The 22,718-nt window shown below is 40.9% G+C and overlaps 1 protein-coding gene across 4 annotated transcripts in view; it reads left to right on the forward strand.

Moving 5' to 3' along the window:
- RUNDC3B (RUN domain containing 3B) overlaps positions 1–22,718 on the forward strand; it is a 205,555-nt gene that overhangs the window by 115,582 nt on the left and 67,255 nt on the right. For all 4 annotated transcript variants that reach the window (XM_033193874.1, XM_033193877.1, XM_033193876.1 and 1 more), the window contains one exon: positions 20,533–20,701. In XM_033193874.1, the coding sequence (XP_033049765.1) occupies positions 20,533–20,701 (169 nt within the window). The remainder of the gene's footprint in view (positions 1–20,532; positions 20,702–22,718) is intronic.

Consider the following 22,718-nt stretch of genomic DNA (forward strand, 5'->3'; position numbering starts at 1 on the left):
ATAAGCATGTTGTTATTTTCCCCACCATAAAAACAAAACCCAAAACATTTCTAACCCCACATTCACTATTTCTCTGTTCCCCCTCCTTTTATTATAAACCTATGCCTCTAGGTTATTTTTTTCTTTGCTTCCATTCTCTCTTGAACTATTCATTAAGCTTTTATCCCAACCCCTGAAACTGCTCACGTCAAAGTCAGTGGTGATGTCTCATTGCCAAATCCAAGACGAGGAGATTGACCACTAGATTTGGCAGTGATGCACATGACTTCTCTCTTCAGAGCTCTTCTAGTTTTCCTCCTGGTTGCCCCTTCTCACTCTCCTTGCCTGATTTCTCTGTATCTCCCCAACCTTTAAATGTAGAATATTTCACGGATTGGTCCTGAACCGTCTTCTCTTATCTACACTCACTCTCTAGGTAGTTTTCCACTCAGTGTTTCATTACTTTAAATACTGTTTATATGCTACACTTATCTAAGTGTGTGCTTCCACCTAGGACACCACTGTAAACTCTAGACTCCTCCATCCGGCCTTCAAATTAACATTTTCATTTGGATGTATAATAAGCACCTTGACTGTAACAAAATTAAACTCCTAAATTCTCCCCCACAAACATTTCTTTCTTTAGTCTTTCCCAGTCCAACAATCGTAGTTATATCTTTATAGTTGTTTATACTGAAAACTTTGGAGTCATCCTAAAATTCTCTGCTATAACTTAAATAGGATCCATCAGCAAATTCTTTGGCAACTCCACCTCAATTTAAACCTTGAAATTTATACTGGTCTCCATAGCTGTACCTCTTACTCCTCTAACTTATTCTACATAGAGGAGCCAGAGTGATCCTTCTGAAATGTAAGATCATTTTTGTCACAGGTAGTGACTATCTGGGGCCGGTATCATGCAGGCAGTAAGAAGAATTTGCCAAGACAGTTATATGTATAGAACGGCACATTTATTAGAGAAGGTATAAAAGTACATTCCAAGAAAGCAACAGGCAGATCAACAAGAGGGGAGCTGACTGCAAGAAGAAAAGGCTTGCTGGGGATTTTATAGAATGGTACTTGTGCTGAAAAGGGCTTTGTGCAGTACTGATACTGAACTTTCCACCCCCAAATAACAGAATATACATTCTTCTCATCACCACATGGCACATACTCTGAAATTGACCACATAATTGAACATAAAACAGTCCTCAGCAAATGCAAAAGAACCAAAATCATACCAAACACACTCTTGGACCACAGCACAATTAAAATAGAAGTCAAGACTCTGAAAATCACTCAAAACCATACAATTACATAGGAATTAAACAACATGCTCCTGAATGACTTTTGGGTAAATAATGAAATTAAGACAGAAATCATGAAGTTCTTTGAAACCAATGAGAACAAAGATACAACATACCAGAATCTGTGGGACAGAGCTAAGGCAATGTTAAGAGGGAAATTCATACCACAAAATGTCCACATGAAAATGTAGGAAAGATCTCAAAATAACAACCTGACATCACAATAGAAAGAATTAAAGAAGCAAATGAACCCCAAAGCTAGCAAAAGACAATAACCAAAGTCAGAGCTAAACTGAAGGAAATCAAGACACACACAAAAAAACATTCAAAACATCAACAAATCCAGGAGTTGGTTTTTTGAGAAAATAAGATAGTTATGTTCCAAGCTAAACTAATAAAGAAGAAAAGAGAGAAGATCCCAATAAACACAATTAGAAATGACAAAGGGGATGTTACCATAGACCCCACAGAAACAAAATAACTATGAACACCTCTATGCAGGGCAAACTCGAAAACCTATAGGAGATAGATAAGTTATTTGACACACACACTCTCCCAAGACTGAACCAGGAAGAAATTGATTAGCGGAACAGACCAATAACGAGTTCTGAAATTGAATCAGTAATAAATAGCCTGCCAACCAAAAAGAAAAAAAAAAAAAGCCCAGAACCTGATAGATTCACGGATTCACAGCCAAATTATACCAGATATACAAGGAATAGCTGATACCATTTCTTTTTCTTTTCTTTCTTTTTTTTTTTTTTTTGGAGATGGAGTCTCACTTTGTCACCAAGGCTGGAGTGCCGCACAATGATCTCGGTTCACTGCAACCTCCGCCTCCCGGGTTCAAGCAATTCTCCTGCCTCAGCCTCCCGAGTAGCTAGGACTATAAGTGCACACCACCACTCCTGGCTAATTTTTGTATTATTAGTAGATACGGGATTTCATCATGTTGGCCAGGCTGGTCTCGAACTCCTGACCTCATGATCTGCCCTCCTTGGCCTCCCAAAGTGCTGGGATTACAGGTGTGAGCCACCATGCCCAGCCAGTCAATACCATTTCTAATGAAACTATTCCAAAATATTGAAGAGGAAAGACCCCTCCCCACCTTATTCTATGAGGCCGGCATCATCCTGATACCAAAACCTGGCAGAGATACAACAACAACAAAAAAGAAAGCTTCAGTCCAGTATCCTTGATGAACATTAATACAAAAATCCTCAACAAAATACTGGCAAACTGAATCCAGCAGCACATCAAAAAGCTAATCCACCATGATCAAGTAGGCTTCATCTCTGGGATGCAAGGTTTGTTCAACATATGTAATCAATAAATGTGATTCTTCACATAAACATAACCAAAGACAAAAACAAATAATTATCTCAATAGACACACAAAAATCTTTTGATAAAATTCAACACCACTTCACATTAAAAACTCTCAATACATATTGAGAGTTCTGCATATTGACAGAACATTCTTCAAAATAATAAGAGCCATCTATGATAAACCTACAGCCAACATTATACTGAATGGGCAAAATCTGGAAATATTCCCCTTGAAAACTGGCATAAGACAAAGTTGCCCTCTCTCACCACTTCTATTCAAAGTAGTATTAGAACTCCTAGCCAGAGCAGTCAGGCAAGAGAAAGAAATGAAGGGCATCTAAATAGGAAGATAGGGTAATGGAGATAATTTACAAGAAGAGTAAAAAATGTAAAAAATATTGTCCTGTAAGAATGGAATTGGAGGAGGGTGGCGTGAGATAGGAGACTTATTTTTCATTTTAAGACTTACAGTCCTTTTTTGGGGGCAGGGCAGAGCAGGATTATAACTTGTAAAGATTTAGTAAGTTACATACATATTAAACACCTGAGATGTATTTCTTTTTTAATGAAAAATTTGGTATTTGTAAATTTTACCAAATTACATGTAAGTCCTTGATTTTATTGTATCCTTTTACTTATTTCTTGTTTTTTTTACTGAGCTCTCACTTTCTAGTATTTAGGGCATTGTTTTTAGGGAATCATGTAGAACAACTGCTTTAATCTTTTTTTTTTTTTATTCATAGAAAGTCCTGTTAAGCCGGGCGCGGTGGCTCAAGCCTGTAATCCCAGCACTTTGGGAGGCCAAGACGGGCGGATCACAAGGTCAGGAGATCGAGACCATCCTGGCTAACACGGTGAAACCCCGTCTCTACTAAAAAATACAAAAAACTAGCTGGGCGAGGTGGTGGGCGCCTGTAGTCCCAGCTACTTGGGAGGCTGAGGCAGGAGAATGGCGTGAACCCGGGAGGTGGAGCTTGCAGTGAGCTGAGATCCGGCCACTGCACTCTAGCCTGGGCGACAGAGCGAGACTCCGTCTCAAAAAAAAAAAAAAAAAAAAAGAAAGTCCTGTTAAGATATTTTTATTTATGTAAATTTAATATTGTAAAAAAGGCCAAAAAGTTAGAATATAATTGAGTTTTTATTAATCTAAGTGAATAATTATCTATAAAGATGATGTCAGGTTTTTTACTTTACTAATATTTTTTCATGTCCAATATAGCAAAATATTTATAATTTCAATGATAAAAGGTGCCTAAATTCATTTAGATTATTGTAGGCCTTTGTACTACACTTAAACCAGATTGGTAGGTTATGGCTTATTTTACTTACATCTACCCCCTTAAAATATAAAAAAATTTTATATTCAAAAAGTAGTAGTTTGAATAAGTGAGAAGTATAATAGTTATTCTCTATGCACCATATTCCATCAATTTTATTATATACTTCTTTGTTTTACATTTCAATATTTCTGACAAATAATGTTGTGCCATAGTTTGTCAGCATTGTTTTTCCTTTCTTGGTGCATACAGTAATGGTGCATCTTTTATTTGATTTTGTCCTGGAATTGATGAAATATGTTATATATGTTGTTTGGGATATGCACTGTTTGAAGAAATCATAATAGTTAGATAATACCCTCTCCCTCCTCCTGGTCTCACCTCCAATACCCAGACCATGACTTTGAGCTTTGTCAAAAATTCTAACTGGATGTCCTGTTTAGGTCTTTTAAACCTATTATTATTGTGAAATAAAACTCACAAAGAAAAATAGATAAAACATAAATGTATAGCATAAAACATTTATGAAGTGTATACTGAATAATCACCACTCTCAGTATAGGTAAAGTAAACATAGTCAGCATTGTGAAAGGCCTGCTTTTATCACTTCAAAATCACAACCCCCCACGAGCTCCTGAGACATAGTTACTGTAATAATACAGTTTTTGGTAGTGACTTCATTGCTTTTTTAAAATTTTACTCTAAGAATGTACCTTACCTCCTACACACTATAGTTTAGTTATGCTTGATTTTTACTTCTATAAATAGAGTAATAGATCCACCAAAAAACTATTAGAACTGATAAACAAGTTCAGTAAATTTGCAGGATGCAAAATCAACATACAAAAATCAGTAGCATTTCTACGTGCCAACAGTCAACAGTATGAAAAAGAAACAAAGAAAGCAATTCCATTTACAATAGCCACAAATAAAATTAGATACCTAAGAATTAACTTAACCAAAGAAGTAAAAGATCTCTACAATGAAATTTATAAAATACTGATGAAAGAAATTGAAGAGCACCAAAAAAATGAAGGGATATTCCATTTTCATTAATTGGAAAATTCAGTGTCCATACCACACCAAGCAATCTATAGATCCAGTGTATTCTCTGTCAAAATACCAGTGACATTCTTCACAGAAATAGAAAAAATTATACAAATTTGTATGGAACCACAAAAGACCCAGAATAGCCAAAGCTATCATGAACAAAAAGAAATAAACTGGAAGAATCAAATCATCTGCAAATACTGCAGAACTATAGTAACCAAAGTAGCATGGTACCAGCATAAAAATAGACATACAGACCAATGGAACAGAACAGAAATTCAGAAATAAATCCATGCATCTATAGTAAACTCATTTTCTAGAATGGTCAAGTATATGCACTGGGGAACAGACAATCTCTTCAATAAATGGTGCTGGGAAAACTGGATATTCATATGCAAAAGGATGAAAGTAGACCTCAGTCTCTCGCCATATACAAAAATCAAACCAAAATGCATTAAAGACTTAAATTTAAGACTTGAGGCCAGGTGCAGTGGCTCATGCCCTTAATCCCAGTACTTTGGAAGCCAAGGCAGGAGGATCTTTTGAAGTCAGGAGTTTGAGACCAGCCTAGCCAACACAGTAAGATGCTGTCTGTACAAAAATCTTTTAAAAACTTAGCTGGACATGGTGTTGCACACCTGTAGTCCCAGCTACTTGGAAGGTCAAAATGGGAGAATCACTTGAGCCCAGGAGTTCAAGGCTGCAGTGAGTCATGATTGTGCCACTGCACTCCAGCCTGAGCAACAAAGCAAAACCCAGACTCAAAAAAAAAAAAAAAAAAAAAAAAAAAAAAAAGAGAGGACCTGGAACTATGAAACTACTACAAAAAAAAAAAAAAAAAAAACACTAGGAAAAACTGCGGGTCACTGATTCACCTAGGCAAAGATTTCCTGAGTAATATCTCAGAAGCACAGGCAACCAAAGCAAAGATGGAAAAATGGGATTCCATCAAGTTGAAAAGCTTCTGCACAGCAAAGGAAGCAATCAACAAAGTGAAGAGACAACACACAGAGTGGGAGAATATATTTGCAAGCTATTCATCTGACAAGGGATTAATAACCAGAATATATAAAGAGCTCAAACAACTCAATAGGAAAAAAAAATCAAATAATCCAATTAAAAAGTGTGCAAAAGATCTGAATGGACATTTCTCAAGAGGAAACATACAAGTGGTCAACAGGTATGTGAAAAACTGCACAACATCGTTAATCAACAGAGAAATGCAAATCAAAACTACAGTAAGATATCATCTCACTCTAGTTAAAATATCTTTTATTCAAAAGACAGGCAATAATGAATGCTGTCAAGGATATGGAGAAAGGGGAACCCTTCTACACTGCTGGTGGAAATGTAAATTAGTACAGCCACTACAGAGAACAGTATGAAAGTTTCTCAAAACACTTAAAAAAGAACTAACATATGATCCAGCAATTCCACTGCTAGGTATATATCTAAAAGAAAGGAAATCAGAAAGTATATTAAAGAGATATCTGCACTCTCATGTTTATTGCAGTATTATTCACAATAGCTAAGATGTGGGATCATACTAAGTATCCATGGATGGATGAATGGCTAAAGAAAATGTGGTATATATAAATAATGGTATATTATTCAGCCATAAAAAAGAACGAAATCCTATCATCTGCAACAATATGGATGGGCCTGGAGGACATTATGTTATGTGAAATAAGCCAGGCATAGAAAGACAAATTTCCCATATTCTGATACGAGGGAGCTAAAAATTAAAATAGTTAAACTCATGAAGATAGAGAATAGAATGATGGTTAGCACAGCCTGGAAAGGGTAGTAAGGGAGGGGAGAAAACTCGGGATAGTTAATGGATATAAAAACAGTTGGAATGAATAAGATCTAGTATTTGATAGCCCAACAGGATGATTGTAGTCAACAATAATTTATTTATATTTTAAAATAACCAAAAGAGTGGAATGGAGTGTTCCTAACACAAAGAAATGATACATGTGGTTGGGCATGGTAACTCATGCCTATAATCCCAGTACTTTGGGAGGCTGAGGGAGGGGGATCACTTGAGGCCAGGAGTTCAAGACCAGCTTGAGCAACATAGTGAGACTCTGTTGCCACACAAATTTTAAAAATTAGCCAGATGGGCCGGGCGCGGTGGCTCAAGCCTGTAATCCCAGCACTTTGGGAGGCCGAGACAGGCAGATCACGAGGTCAGGAGATCGAGACCATCCTGGCAAACACGGTGAAACCCCATCTCTACTAAAAAAGAATACAAAAAAACTAGCCGGGCGAGGTGGTGGGCGCCTGTAGTCCCAGCTACTCAGGAGGCTGAGGCAGTAGAATGGCGTGAACCCGGGAAGCGGAGCTAGCAGTGAGCTGAGATCCAGCCACTGCACTCCAGCCTGGGCAACAGAGCCAGACTCCGTCTCAAAAAAAAAAAAAAAGAAAGAAAAATTAGCCAGATGTAGTGGTGCTTGCCTGTAGTCCTAGCTACTTGGGAGACTGAGGGGAGGGGATTGCTTATGCTAAGGAGTTTGAGGCTATAGTGAGCTGTGGTCATGCCATTGCTTTCCAGCCTGGGAAAGAGAGTGAGATCCTGTATCAAAAAAAGAAAAAAAAAAAATCCTTGAGGTGATGGATACCCTCAATTACCCTTATGTGATTATTACATATTAAATGCCTGTATCGAAACATCATATGTACCCCATAAATATATACCTCACCTGTTATGTACCCATAACTATTAAAAATAAAAATAATTATTTAGAAGTTCAAATCGCTGAATTTTTTATTTTTTATTTATTTATTTATTTATTTATTTTTTTATTTTTATTTTTTTATTATACTTTAAGTTCTAGGGTACATGTGCATGACGTTTATATCATGTATAACTCCCCAATGCAATCCCTCCCTCCTCCCCCCTCCCCATGATAGGCCCCAGTGTGTGATGTTCCCCTTCCCGAGTCCAAGTGATCTCATTGTTCAGTTCCCACCTATGAGTGAGAACATGCGGTGTTTGGTTTTCTCTTCTTGTGATAGTTTGATAAGAATGATGGTTTCCAGCTGCATCCATGTCCCTACAAAGGACGCAAACTCATCCTTTTTTATGGCTGCATAGTATTCCATGGTGTATATGTGCCACATTTTCTTAATCCAGTCTGTCACAGATGGACATTTGGGTTGATTCCAAGTCTTTGCTATTGTGAATAGTGCCGCAATAAACATACGTGTGCATGTGTCTTTGTAGTAGAGTAATTTATAATCCTTTGGGTATATACCCAGTAGTGGGATGGCTGGGTCATATGGTACATCTAGTTCTAGATCCTTGAGGAATCGCCATACTGTTTTCCATAATGGTTAAACTAGTTTACAATCCCACCAACAGTGTAAAAGTGTTCCTATTTCTCCACATCCTCTCCAACACCTGTTGTTTCCTGACTTCTTAATGATTGCCATTCTAACTGGTGTGAGATGGTATCTCATTGTGGTTTTGATTTGCATTTCTCTTATGGCCAGTGATGATGAGCATTTTTTCATGTGTCTGTTGGCGGTATGGATGTCTTCTTTTGAGAAATGTCTGTTCATATCCTTTCCCCACTTTTTGATGGGGTTGTTTGTTTTTTTCTTGTATATTTGTTTGAGTTCTTTGTAGATTCTGGATATTAGCCCTTTGTCAGATGAGTAGGTTGCAAAAATTTTCTCCCATTCTGTAGGTTGCCTGTTCACTCTGATGGTAGTTTCTTTAGCTGTGCAAAAGCTCTTTAGTTTAATTAGATCCCATGTGTCAATTTTGGCTTTTGCTGCCGTTGCTTTTGGTGTTTTAGACATGAAGTCCTTGCCCATGCCTATGTCCTGAATGGTATTACCTAGATTTTCTTCTAGGGTTTTTATGGTATTAGGTCTAACATTTAAGTCTCTAATCCATCTTGAATTAATTTTCGTATAAGGGGTAAGGAAAGGATCCAGTTTCAGCTTTCTCCTTATGGCTAGCCAATTTTCCCAGCACCATTTATTAAACAGGGAATCCTTTCCCCATTTCTTGTTTCTCTCAGATTTATCAAAGATCAGATGGCTGTAGATGTGTGGTATTATTTCTGAGGACTCTGTTCTGTTCCATTGGTCTATATCTCTGTTGTGGTACCAGTACCATGCTGTTTTGGTTACTGTAGCCTTGTAGTATAGTTTGAAGTCAGGTAGCGTGACGCCTCCAGCTTTGTCCTTTTGACTTAGGATTGTCTTGGCAATGCAGGCTCTTTTTTGGTTCCATATGAACTTTAAAGCCGTTTTTGCCAATTCTGTGAAGAAAGTCATTGGTAGCTTGATGGGGATGGCATTGAATCTATAAATAACCTTGGGCAGTATGGCCATTTTCACGATATTGATTCTTCCTATCCATGAGCATGGTATGTTCTTCCATTTGTTTGTGTCCTCTTTGATTTCACTGAGCAGTGGTTTGTAGTTCTCCTTGAAGAGGTCCTTTACATCCCTTGTAAGCTGGATTCCTAGGTATTTTATTCTCTTTGAAGCAATTGTGAATGGAAGTTCATTCCTGATTTGGCTCTCTGCTTGTCTGTTACTGGTGTATAAGAATGCTTGTGATTTTTGCACATTAATTTTGTATCCTGAGACTTTGCTGAAGTTGCTTAGCAGCTTAAGGAGATTTTGGGCTGAGACGATGGGGTTTTCTAAATATACAATCATGTCATCTGCAAACAGGGACAATTTGACTTCTTCTTTTCCTAAGTGAATACCCTTGATTTCTTTCTCTTGCCTGATTGCCCTAGCCAGAACTTCCAACACTATGTTGAATAGGAGTGGTGAGAGAGGGCATCCCTGTCTTGTGCCAGTTTTCAAAGGGAATTTTTCCAGTTTTTGCCCATTCAGTATGATATTAGCTGTGGGTTTGTCATAAATAGCTCTTATTATTTTGAGGTACATTCCATCAATACCAAATTTATTGAGCGTTTTTAGCATAAAGGGCTGTTGAATTTTGTCAAAAGCCTTTTCTGCATCTATTGAGATAATCATGTGGTTCTTGTCCTTGGTTCTGTTTATATGCTGGATTACGTTTATTGATTTGCGAATGTTGAACCAGCCTTGCATCCCAGGGATGAAGCCCACTTGATCATGGTGGATAAGCTTTTTGATGTGCTGCTGAATCCGGTTTGCCAGTATTTTATTGAGGATTTTTGCATCGATGTTCATCAGGGATATTGGTCTAAAATTCTCTTTTTTTGTTGTGTCTCTGCCAGGCTTTGGTATCAGGATGATGTTGGCCTCATAAAAAGAGTTAGGGAGGATTCCCTCTTTTTCTATTGATTGAAATAGTTTCAGAAGGAATGGTACCAGCTCCTCCTTGTACCTCTGGTAGAATTCAGCTGTGAATCCATCTGGTCCTGGACTTTTTTTGGTGGGTAGGCTATTAATTATTGCCTCAATTTCAGAGCCTGCTATTGGTCTATTCAGGGATTCAACTTCTTCCTGGTTTAGTCTTGGAGAGTGTAAGTGTCCAGGAAATTATCCATTTCTTCTAGATTTTCTAGTTGATTTGCGTAGAGGCATTTATAGTATTCTCTGATGGTTGTCTGTATTTCTGTGGGGTCGGTGGTGATATCCCCTTTATCATTTTTTATTGCGTCTATTTGATTCCTCTCTCTTTTCTTCTTTATTAGTCTAGCTAGCGGTCTGTCAATTTTGTTGATCTTTTCAAAAAACCAACTCCTGGATTCATTGATTTTTTGGAGGGTTTTTTGTGTCTCTATCTCCTTCAGTTCTGTTCTGATCTTAGTTATTTCTTGCCTTCTGCTAGCTTTTGAATGTGTTTGCTCTTGCCTCTCTAGTTCTTTTAATTGTGATGTTAGAGTGTCAATTTTAGATCTCTCCTGCTTTCTCTTGTGGGCATTTAGTGCTATAAATTTCCCTCTACACATTACTTTAAATGTGTCCCAGAGATTCTGGTATGTTGTATCTTTGTTCTCATTGGTTTCAAAGAACATCTTTATTTCTGCTTTCATTTCGTTATGTACCCAGTAGTCATTCAGGAGCAGGTTGTTCAGTTTCCATGTAGTTGAGCGGTTTTGATTGAGTTTCTTAGTCCTGAGTTCTAGTTTGATTGCACTGTGGTCTGAGAGACAGTTTGTTATAATTTCTGTTCTTTGACATTTGCTGAGGAGTGCTTTACTTCCAATTATGTGGTCAATTTTGGAATAAGTGCGATGTGGTGCTGAGAAGAATGTATATTCTGTTGATTTGGGGTGCAGAGTTCTATAGATGTCTATTAGGTCCGCTTGGTGCAGAGATGAGTTCAATTCCTGGATGTCCTTGTTAACTTTCTGTCTCGTTGATCTGTCTAATGTTGACAGTGGAGTGTTGAAGTCTCCCATTATTATTGTATGGGAGTCTAAGTCTCTTTGTAGGTCTCTAAGGACTTGCTTTATGAATCTGGGTGCTCCTGTATTGGGTGCATAGATATTTAGGAGAGTTAGCTCTTCCTGTTGAATTGATCCCTTTACCATTATGTAATGGCCTTCTTTGTCTCTTTTGATCTTTGATGGTTTAAAGTCTGTTTTATCAGAGACTAGGATTGCAACCCCTGCTTTTTTTGGTTCTCCATTTGCTTGGTAGATCTTCCTCCATCCCTTTATTTTGAGCCTATGTATGTCTCTGCATGTGAGATGGGTCTCCTGAATACAGCAGACTGATGGGTCTTGACTCTTGATCCAATTTGCCAGTCTGTGTCTTTTAATTGGAGCATTTAGTCCATTTACATTTAAGGTTAATATTGTTATGTGTGAACTTGATCCTGTCATTATGATATTAACTGGTTATTTTGCTCGTTAGTTGATGCAGTTTCTTCCTAGCCTCGATGGTCTTTACATTTTGGCATGTTTTTGCAATGGCTGGTACCAGTTGTCCTTTCCATGTTTAGGGCTTCCTTCAGGTCTCTTGTAAGGCAGGCCTGGTGGTGACAAAATCTCTAAGCATTTGCTTATCTGTAAAGGATTTTATTTCTCCTTCACTGATGAAGCTTAGTTTGGCTGGATATGAAATTCTGGGTTTAAAATTCTTTTCTTTAAGAACGTTGAATATTGGCCCCCACTCTCTTCTGGCTTGTAGAGTTTCTGCCGAGAGATCTGCTGTTATTCTGATGGGCTTCCCTTTGTGGGTAACCCGACCTTTCTCTCTGGCTGCCCTTAAGATTTTTTCCTTCATTTCAACTTTGGTGAATCTGGCAATTATGTGTCTTGGAGTTGCTCTTCTGGAGGAATATCTTTGTGGCGTTCTCTGTATTTCCTGAATTTGAATGTTGGCCTGCCCTACTAGGTTGGGGAAGTTCTCCTGGATGATATCCTGAAGAGTGTTTTCCAACTTGGTTCCATTTTCCCCCTCACTTTCAGGCACCCCAATCAGACGTAGATTTGGTCTTTTTACATAATCCCATACTTCTTGCAGGCTTTGTTCATTTCTTTTTCTTCTTTTTTCTTTTGGTTTCTCTTCTCGCTTCATTTCATTCATTTGATCCTCAATCGCTGATACTCTTTCTTCCAGTTGATCGAGTCGAAGCTTGTGCATTTGTCACGTATTTCTCGTGTCATGGTTTTCATCTCTGTCATTTCGTTTATGATCTTCTCTGCATTAATTAGTCTAGCTGTCAATTCTTCCACTTTTTTTTCAAGATTTTTAGTTTCTTTGCGCTGGGTACGTAATTCCTCCTTTAGGTCTGAGAGGTTTGATGGACTGAAGCCTTCTTCTCTCATCTCGTCAAAGTCATTCTCCGACCAGCTTTGATCCGTTGCTGGCGATGGGCTGCGCTCCTTTGCAGGGGGAGATGCACTCTTATTTTTTGAATTTCCAGCTTTTCTGCCCTGCTTCTTCCCCATCTTTGTGGTTTTATCTGTCTCTGGTCTTTGATGATGCTGACGTACTGATGGGGTTTTGGTATAGGTGTCCTTCCTGTTTGATAGTTTTCCATCTGACAGTCAGAAGGACTGTCTATTGGTCTGTTGGAGATTGCTTGAGGTCCACTCCAGACCCTGTTTGCTTGGGTATCAGCAGCAGAGGTTGCCGAAGATAGAATATTGCTGAACAGTGAGTGTACCTGTCTGATTCTTTCTTTGGAAGTTTCCTCTCAGGGGTGACTCCACCCTGTGAGGTGTGGGGTGTCAGACTGCCCCTAGTGGGGGATGACTCCCAGCTAGGCTACTCAGGTGTTAGGGACCCACCTGAGCAGGCAGTCTGTCCGTTCTCAGATCTCAACCTCCGCGTTAGGAGATCCACGGCTCTCCCCAAAGCTGTCAGACAGAGTCGTTCGCGTCTGCACCGGCCCCCGCTCTTTCCCCTGTTGGACTGCAGCTGTGCGCAGTCCGCAGAGGTAGAGTCTACAGAGACAGGCAGGCTTCCTTGAGCTGCTGTGAGCTCCACCCAGTTCGAGCTTCCCAGAGGCTTTGTTTACCTACTTAAGCCTCAGCAATGGCGGGCGCCCCTCCCCCAGCCTCGCTGCTGCCTTGCGGATAGATCGCCGCAGACGGCTGTGTTAGCAGTGAGGGAGGCTCCGTGGGCGTGGGACCCTCCCGGCCAGGTGTGGGATATATTCTCCTGGTGTGCCTGTTTCCTTAAAGCGCAGTATTGGGGTGGGAGTTACCCGATTTTCCAGGTGTTGTGTGTCTCAGTTCCCCTGGCTAGGAAAAGGGATTCCCTTCCCCCTTGCGCTTCCAGGTGAGGCGATGCCTCGCCCTGCTTCAGCTCACACTGGTCAGGCTGCAGCAGCTGACCAGCACCGATTGTCCGGCACTCCCTAGAGAGATGACCCCAGTACCTCAGTTGAAAACGCAGAAATCACGGGTCTTCTGTGTCGCTCGCGCTGGGAGTTGGAGACTGGAGCTGTTCCTATTCGGCCATCTTGCTCCGCCCTCCTGAATTTTTTACATCAAAGCTCTGAAATAAACTATAAATAAATAATTTAGTTTTAGATGTATTTCATTTGTGCAGTTTACAGTTGGGTTTTGTTCTGTGATACAGGTTTTTTTTTTCCTTAATGAGTGATTTTAGCCTATTCACACTTATTGATTTGCAACATCAATTACCATAACTATATAATGCCCACACATACCTATTTCTTTAGTTGGTGTTAGCCAATACAGTAGCCGTTAGCCACATGTGGCATTCACTACTTCAGATGTAAGTAGTGTGACTGAGGAACTGAATTTTCATTTAAATTTAATTTTGATTAATTTAAATTTAAAAATTGGTGCTACATTGAGGGAAATTGAAGAAGATGTAAGTAAATAAAAAGATATCCTTGTTAATTAATTGAAACACTTCATATTCTTAAGATGGCAATACTTCTGAATTGATCTGCAGATTCAATTCAGTTGCTATCAGTATTCCAGCATCCTTTTTTGTTTGTAGAAATGGACAAGCTAATCCCAAAATTTGTATTGAATCGCAAGGGATCCTAAATAGCCAAAACAATCTTGAAAAGGAAATACAAAATCAGAGGACTCATACATCCTAATTTCAGAATTTGCTACAAAGCTCCAGTAATCAGAAAAATATGCCTCTAGCACAAGGATAGACATGCAAATCAACAGAATTAAATTAAAATTCTGTAAATAAACCCATACATTTATGGTCAGTGGAGTTTTGAAAAGGGTACCAAAACCATTCAATGGAGAAAGAATAGTGTTTTCACCAAATGATGCTGGGACAACTGAATATTTACATGCAAATGAATGAATTTTGACCTTAAACTCATATGAAATGCAAAAATTAATTCAAAAATGAATCCAAAACCCAAATGTAAGAGCTAACACTATAAAATCTTATAAAGGAAACATAGATGTAAATTTTTCATAACCCTGAGTTAGGCAATTGTTTTTTTAATACGACACCAAAAATATAAATAACAGAAGAAAAAATAGATGAATTGGACTTCATCAAAATTAAAATCTTGCATTATCAAAGGATACCATCAAAAAATGAAAGAGTGGACCCAGGGACTGGGAGAAAATTTTTGCAAGTCATATACAAAATCAGGGTCTAGTATTTAGAATATATAAAGAACTGCTACAACTTAGCAACACAAATATAAATAACCCAATTTTAAAATGGGCAAAGAACTTGAATAACTATTTCTCCAAAGAAGATGTACAGTGGTCAAGAAGCACATGAAATGATACTCAACATCATTAGTCATTAGGGAAATGCAAAGTCAAACCACAGTAAGACACCACTTTATAGCCACAGGGATAGCTATATCCAAAATCAACAAAATATAAGTATTGGTAAGGATGTGGAGAAGTTGCATTTCTGATGGGGAAATATAAAATGATGCAGTTGCTGTGGAAATAAGTTAGATAATTTCTCAAAAGTTAAATACAGAATTACCGTGTGATTCTGAAATTCTACTCCTAGATATCAATTCTCTTTCCACCCAAGAGAACTGAAAACATATGGTCAGACAAAAACTTGTACATGAACGTTCATTATTCTTAATAGCCAAAAGTGGACACAACGCAAGTGTTCATCAGTTGGTGAATAAATTAAAAATGTAGTGTATCCATACAATGGAGTATTACTCAGCCTTAAAATGGGGTGAAGCATTAATACCTACTACAACATGGATAAACCTTGAAAACATTATAGGTAAAAGATGTCAAGCACAAAAGAACTCAGATAGAAGACTGTTTCTGGCACATCTAGAGTGTCTGTTTCTCTTCTCTGGAAATCTTTTGTCTCTCCTTTGGGCATTCTTGGTTTATATGTTAATTCCTTATATCTGTAAACTGTAATGTAATGGGGAGCCGAGCAAGAAGACACGAGGCAGATGAGAACAGAGTAGCCTTTACTGGGCTCGCAGGCGAGGTTTACTGGTCCTCTAGGAGGAGGGCCGAGGAAGTCACACTCAGGGCGGGTATCGGGGCGTTTTATAGGGCGAGGTAGGTGGGGTTTGTAGGTTTCGGTTTTCCTGAGTTAGGTTTCGATTTCTGAGGAATGACGTGTCCAGGAGCTTGCACAGAGTGGGGGTTTTTTGGCGGGCATGGGCTTTTTTTGTGCACTGAGAGTCTTAGCAGGAAGTGAAGGGTGGGAAGTCCTAACAAAGGTCCTGCCATGCCAGGTGATACCGCCATGTTGGGTCTAGATGCCTGCCTAACATTCCGACCTCTTTCTAATAAGAAAAAGGGGCAACGTATTCATGTGGCTGCTTCCTGCTGATATAGGCCGTTGTGGGGTTCTTTGGAGGTCGGAACTCGGGTATAGGGGTGGAGTAGCATCTGATTGAAAGTGACCCGGGAGACTCCTTTCATGTGGTCCTGGATGAAGTGGAGGACACAGGGAGCTGTGGGGTGCAGATCCTGTCCGGTTGCACCAGGAAGCATTGGGGGTGGAACTGTTGAAGCTGGGACAGGGTGAGGTGGCTAAGACACTTCTGTGTGATGAGATCTGACAGTTGGTGAGAAGACTAGACAGTAAGAAAATGTCCTAGGGTGAGCTTGAGGGCCTCCTTGGTAAGTTCTGTGTCAGCCGCCAGGGCTCGCAGACAAGGTTGCCAGCCCTGGACCATGGGGTCTGACTGCTTGGAGAGATAGGCCACAGCCTGGTATGTGGATCCAACCGGCTGGGCTAGGAGGCCAGTAGCTACCTTTTGACACTCCTCGGTGAATAGGTGAAAAGACCGAAGGGGGTTGGGGAGAGAGAGAGCAGGGGCAGAAAGGAGACAGTCCTGAAGCTTCTTGAAAGAGTTGGCAACTAATGAGGGGTCAGACAGCGGTCCGGTGGGTGCTTCCTTGGCAGCCTGGTAGAGGGGCTTGGCTAGGACCCCGAAGTTGGGAATCCAGTGCCTGAAATACCCTACCAGTCCTAGGAAGGACAAGACCTCTTCCGTATCCTGAGCAGGCTGGAGAGTTTCGATGAGGCTTATTCTATCCACCATGAGGCTTTTTGTAGTGGGTGTGAGGAATATGCCTAGGTAGGTGACAGAAGGGGTGCAAAGCTGAGCCTTGGCTGGGGTAACCCGATAACCCCGGTCGCCAAGAAAATTTTAAAGTGTAGCAGTAGCCGCAAGGGAGCTCTCCCAGGAGGGACTACATAGTAATAAGTCATCTACATATTGCAATAGTGTGCTGTGGGTAAGGGGACAGAGGCTAACATCCTGTGCCAGTGCCTGTTGAAAAAATGGGGGCTATCTCGGAACCCTTGAGACAACAGTCCAAGTCAGCTGGGAAGAAATATGAGTGTCTGGATCTTCCCATGTAAAGGCAAACAGAAAGTGACAGTCGGGGTGTAGGGGAATGGTGAAGAAGGCATCCTTTAGGTCAAAGAAAGTAAAATGAGTGGTATCAGGGAATGCGCGAGAGAAGTGTATATGGGTTAGGAACAACTGGAAAGATGGAGACTACTGCCTCATTGATGAGGCATAGATCCTGCACAAGGCGGTAGGCCCCAGAGCTTTTCCGTACAGGCAGGATAGGAGTATTGCATGGTGAGTTGGCAGGGACTAGAATTTGCTGCTGGAGCAGGCGCATGATGATGGGTTTTAGTCCCTGTCGGTGTTCAAGGGAGATAGGGAACTGGGGTCTAGAGGGAAACTTGGAGGGATCCTTCAGCCAGATGCAGACTGGAGTATGGTGCTGGGCAATGATCGGGGTAGAGGTGTCCCACACCTTAGCATTAATGGGGACTAGAAACTGGAGTCAGGGGTCAGCCTGGCGGGGTTTAATCAGGCGAGAGGAGGGGAAAGAAGAACGCGAGGTGCAGGGAGGGGTTGGGCCGGAAGTGAACTGAGGCCCCCTAGCTTGGAGAGGAGGTCTCGTCCTAACAAGGAGACTGGGCACAAAGGAATAAGAAGTGAGTGCGAGAAGAGGGAGCCATCCAGGCGGCAAGACAGAGGAGGAGTCTGGCGGTAGGTGGAGGGAGTGCCATCAATTCCCATGACCATGACAGCGGAGGGATGGCTGGGGCTACTGAAGGAAGGCAAAACAGAGTAGGTAGCCCTCGTATCCATAAGGAAGGATATGGACTTATCCGCTACCTGGAGCATAACCCTGGGCTCGGCGAGAGTAAGAGGTGTTCCCGAGTCTGAGCCTCTTCAATCTTCGCCAGTGTTGAGGAGCTGGAAGATGCCTCTAGTACCTGGAGGAGGGTTGTCACGTAGAGGCGTAGCAACCGTCTTCAGGTTGGGGCAGTCTGACTTCCAATGGCCTATCTGCCGACAGCCCGGACAGGGGCAAGTTGGCTCCTGAGGGTTGGGGCACTGCTTGGCCCAGTGGCCTTTGTTGCCACATTTGAAACCGGCACCAGGTGGCGCTTGGGGAGTACCTCCTCTCTGAGAGCTCCTGGAGCCAGCCGGCCTCAGGGCTGCTACCAAGGCCTGGGTTTGGAGTTGTACCTTCTGTTTTAGCCTGGCCTGTCGCTGGGCCTCAGCTGCTTCCTCCCTGGAGTTGTAGACCTTGAAGGCCAGTTTGACTAAATCCTAGATGGTAGTTTGAGGGCCGTCCTCCACCTTTTCAAATTTTTTCCAGATATCCGGAACTGACTGAGAAATAAAGTACATAGCCAAGATGGTTCCTCCTGCGGGGGAGGCAGGGTCAAGGCGGGTGTACTGAATGAGTGCCTCAGTCAGTCAGTTAAGAAAAATGGCCAGATTTTCATCTGAGTCTTGGACTACCTCCTTTAATTTATTAAAGTTGACCGACTTATTGGAGGCTGCCTGCATGCCGGCAAGAAGGCACTGGACCATCATGTCTCGGCAGTGGCGGCCTGCCTGCCCAACCTGGTGGTCCTAGCTGGCCTTGGCCAAGGGCACCACCTCGGTGCCTACTGGCATGGGGGGGTCAGTTAAATGAACCTGGTCAACATGCTGCCTGGCTGCTGCTAGGATACCTCCCGTTCCTCAGGGGACAGGGTTGAGGTCATAACGACATGGAGATGATGCCAGGTGAGGTCATACGCCTGGCATAGGTAGCTGAACTCTGATATACAGAGTGGGGTTAGCCAAGAAAGAGCCTACACGCTCTTCAATCTTAGGTCTGCCAGCAAAACGGCACATGGACCCCGACCACTCCTTCGGCGCCTGCCACTTCCTGCAAGGGGCACAGGAGGTCGGTCTTGGACCGGGTATGGGCTGAGACAGGCGAGGAGGAGGAGGAGGAGGAGGAGTTAGGAGAGACAGGATCCGTCAGGTTTGGTGGGGACACAGGAGGAGTGGACAGAAGGGGTGGCACCAACGAGGACGGAGATGACGACGGGTCAGAGTAAGGGGGAGGTTGAGCCGGGGACTGAAGGGGGGTCAGGGAAAGAGTATCAGGGGCTCAGAGAAAGAGGAGGAGTCGTCCTTCTTGCTTGAGGGAGTAGATTTCACGAGCAAGACCTGGGCCAACAAACATCGGGCACAGAGGTCTGGTCTGGGTGGGAACGCAAGTCCTAAAAGGCCTGAACGTAGGGTGCCTCGGACCATTTGCCTAGCCTCTTGCAAAACTTGGTCAGATCTGTGAGGATATTAAAGTCTAGAGTGCGTTCTGCAGGCCACTGAGACTGATTATCTAATTTATACTGCGGCCATGCCACTGTGCAGAAGAAAATAAGCTGCTTTCGTTTTAGGTCTTGGCTGAGACCTAAAGCCTGGAAATTAGCCAAGAGGCACCCCAGAGGGCATTTTGGGTCTGGTTTGGACTGGGCAGCCCCCATGATCCTGAGGCGGGCAGTCCGGAGGCAACGGAGCATCCTCCCACTGCCACGCAGAGTGCGGGGTGTGGCGGCTTCCGGAGAGGTTGGACGTCTCCTAGTCCCTGGTGCCGAGGTCACAAGTGACGGACGGGGGAGGCCCTGATGTGGCCGCATTTTCGGGCAGGGACTCCCGGAGCCTGCAGTACGGGAGAAAACTTACCCAGCAGTGATCGAATTGAGTCTCGGATTTGGCGAAAGGGCTCCTGGCTCGGAGAGGAGAGCCTGCCCGAACCGGCAGGGGTCTGGGGAGGGGTCTCCTCCCAGTTTTTGGCACCAATGTAATGTAATGGGGAGCCGAGCAAGAAGACACGAGGCAAATCAGAACAGAGGTAGCCTTCATTGGGCTCGCCGGCGAGATTCACTGGTCTTCTAGGAGGAGGGCCGAGGAAGTCGTGCTCGGGGCGGGTATCGGGGGCCTTTTATAGGGCGAGGTAGGTGGGATTTGTAGGTTTCGGTTTTCCTGAGTTAGGTTTCAATTTCTGAGGAATGACGTGTCCAGGAGCTTGCACAGAGCAGGGATTTTTAAGCAGGTGCGGGCTTTTTTCGTGCGCTGAAAGTCTTAGCAGGAAGTGAAGGGCGGGAAGTCCTAACGGCTTGCCATGCCGGGTGATACCGCTATGTTGGGTCTAGATTCCTGCCTAACATAAACCTCACTTGAACTTCTGTAGTATCTCTAGGGTTGGTTTCCAAGAGGGATTCAGCAGCCTATGCTAACTTGCCTTTTTTTTTTTTTTCAGGAAGCTAAAATCTTTATAATATCATTGTAATTCTGTATTTAGTACTGAATATTTTCAAATTTGTTCACTGTAGCTTGCAAATATAAAAGTGTTTAAGAATCAAGTTGGAACATATTTTTAACTTTTTAAAAAATTTTGATATTCCCAGTTCTGATAGTATCAGCAGTGATGAGGAGGAGCTAAGGACTTTGGGAAGCAGTGGTAGTGAAAGCAGTACTCCAGAGAATGTCGGACCTCCTTTCCTCATGGATGAGAACAGTTGGTTCAACAAGTGTAAGAGAGTTAAACAAAAGTATCAGCTTACCCTGGAACAGAAGGTATTTTAAAATTATCAAAACACACTTAATTTTATTCTTGTTATTGCCTTTGAACTGTGACTGCCGAAATATTTTTAACTGAATAAAATTATTTATCCATTGCTGCTTCTCTTCTGTTTTTGAATTGTCCTCCTTTTAATGAAAAATCAGGCAGTCATAGAAGATGCTTTTGTTTGTTGAACTTTTTCCAGTTTTATGTTTTAACATAAAAGCAAGCCATTATTTTAATAAGCAGTTTAATTTATATATTTGAGATTTTAATTTCTATCATTAATTTTATAAAAGATTATTGGTTTGTGAAAATGCAGTGATTGCCTAAGCACGTACATTTGTTTTTCTAAAAATTAGATATTTTAGCAGCTCTTGTGTGTTAAGCACTGTAGTAGGCAAAGTGGAGTATATAACAGAAAGAAAACAAACTCTATTAAGGAGTTTTTAACCATTACTTTTTTATTGTATTTTCTATTTTTCCCTTTTCTCCTTCTTTAATATCATCATTCATAGATGATATAAATAAGGAAAGCCCAATGGAATTAGTGATAGAAATATTCAAAAAATTAAAAATGCAGTGGGGAAATTGTTATCATTTTACAAATATAAATAATTTTATCTATACAGATAGCTGTTGCTTAGAAAATACTTTTTAAATCCAAATTATATAGCTATAAACATTTGCATAATGCATATGAAGAAAACTTTTCATGCGCTATTAAAGGAGACTTGTGGTACCAGCAAGAATTCAGACTAAGATAATCTGAAAGTATTTTCATTGCAAAAATCTGAAAATGCTGAGTAGAATACAATTTTTTAAAAGATTTATTCAGAGCTACTCCCTCAAGAAAAGGAACTCACTAGGGATCAGAAACATAGACCTAAACACAATAAGAATATGTGCATATATTGAGAGAACTGTAGGCCCCAGGGATGGGGGTGAAGGCATAATTCCTTAACCTAGAAACTTGCATTTTAACACCAACAGGGAAACAGCAGGCATAGGACCCTGTCATTCAGGTGGAAATTGAACCTAGAATGCAGGAGTGAGATGCAAAATGACAGAGTAAACAAATAAATTTGTAAAGAAACCTTGGTTACATGAAATAGCAAAAATAATGACCAATATGGGGTGACATTGGTATACTGAAATATGTTTAACTGGCTCTTTTAGAGGAGATGGAAACAGAAGCCCTCAATTGTAGTGTTTGCCAGTTTTTCTGGGATAAATACTCCCATCATGGCCAATTTAAAGCTACCAATATGACATCACTGAATGCAAAATTGGGAAGAGATGCACAGTAGAACACCATTCCATAGTATTTCTACTAAGATAGATGAAATAGATGTAAATGACTGTAAGAACATAGATATAATAGTTAAAATATGGTGAAATAATTAGAAAGTGATGAATTTTGATTAGTTATTGCCTTTGTGTTTAATATAATTTACTGAGTTGTAAATTTATATAATTTAATTTTTAATAACAGCAATGTTTTACAACTGAGTTAAATTTCTGAAATTTAACAGTCAGTTCTTGAGAGCCTATACAAGCCAGCTACAGACCACCACTGGGAGTATGAATGCAGAGCAGAACTAAAACACTGACTGAAAAACATCAGAAAGAGTGAGAGATGCACAGTAGAACACCATTACATAGTATTTCTACTAAGATAGGTGAAATAGATTTGTAAATGACCATAAGAACATAGATAATAATTAAACTATGGTGAAATAATTAGAAAGTGATGAATTTTGAGTAGTCTTTTGAGCTAGTCTTTCGAGGTCTTTGTAATATAGTGAAGGAAGTTAGAGACATTTTTAAATGTGTGTGCCTGTTTCCAAAATTAACATTTAGAAGTTGCAATTAAGAGACTAGAAGTAGAATGTTTAATTTTCAAACTAGTAGAGGGAAAGAAAAGAAATAAGGAAAGACTGATCAGTATAATAGAAGGGAACACATTAGAAAAAATAAGGATAGTGAAAAGAGAACAAAAAATGCAAATTACATATAACCAGAAGAGTC

This window comes from Trachypithecus francoisi, unplaced genomic scaffold, assembly GCF_009764315.1.
Source record: "Trachypithecus francoisi isolate TF-2019V2 unplaced genomic scaffold, Tfra_2.0 Lachesis_group4, whole genome shotgun sequence".
Classification (NCBI taxonomy): Eukaryota; Metazoa; Chordata; class Mammalia; order Primates; family Cercopithecidae; genus Trachypithecus; species Trachypithecus francoisi.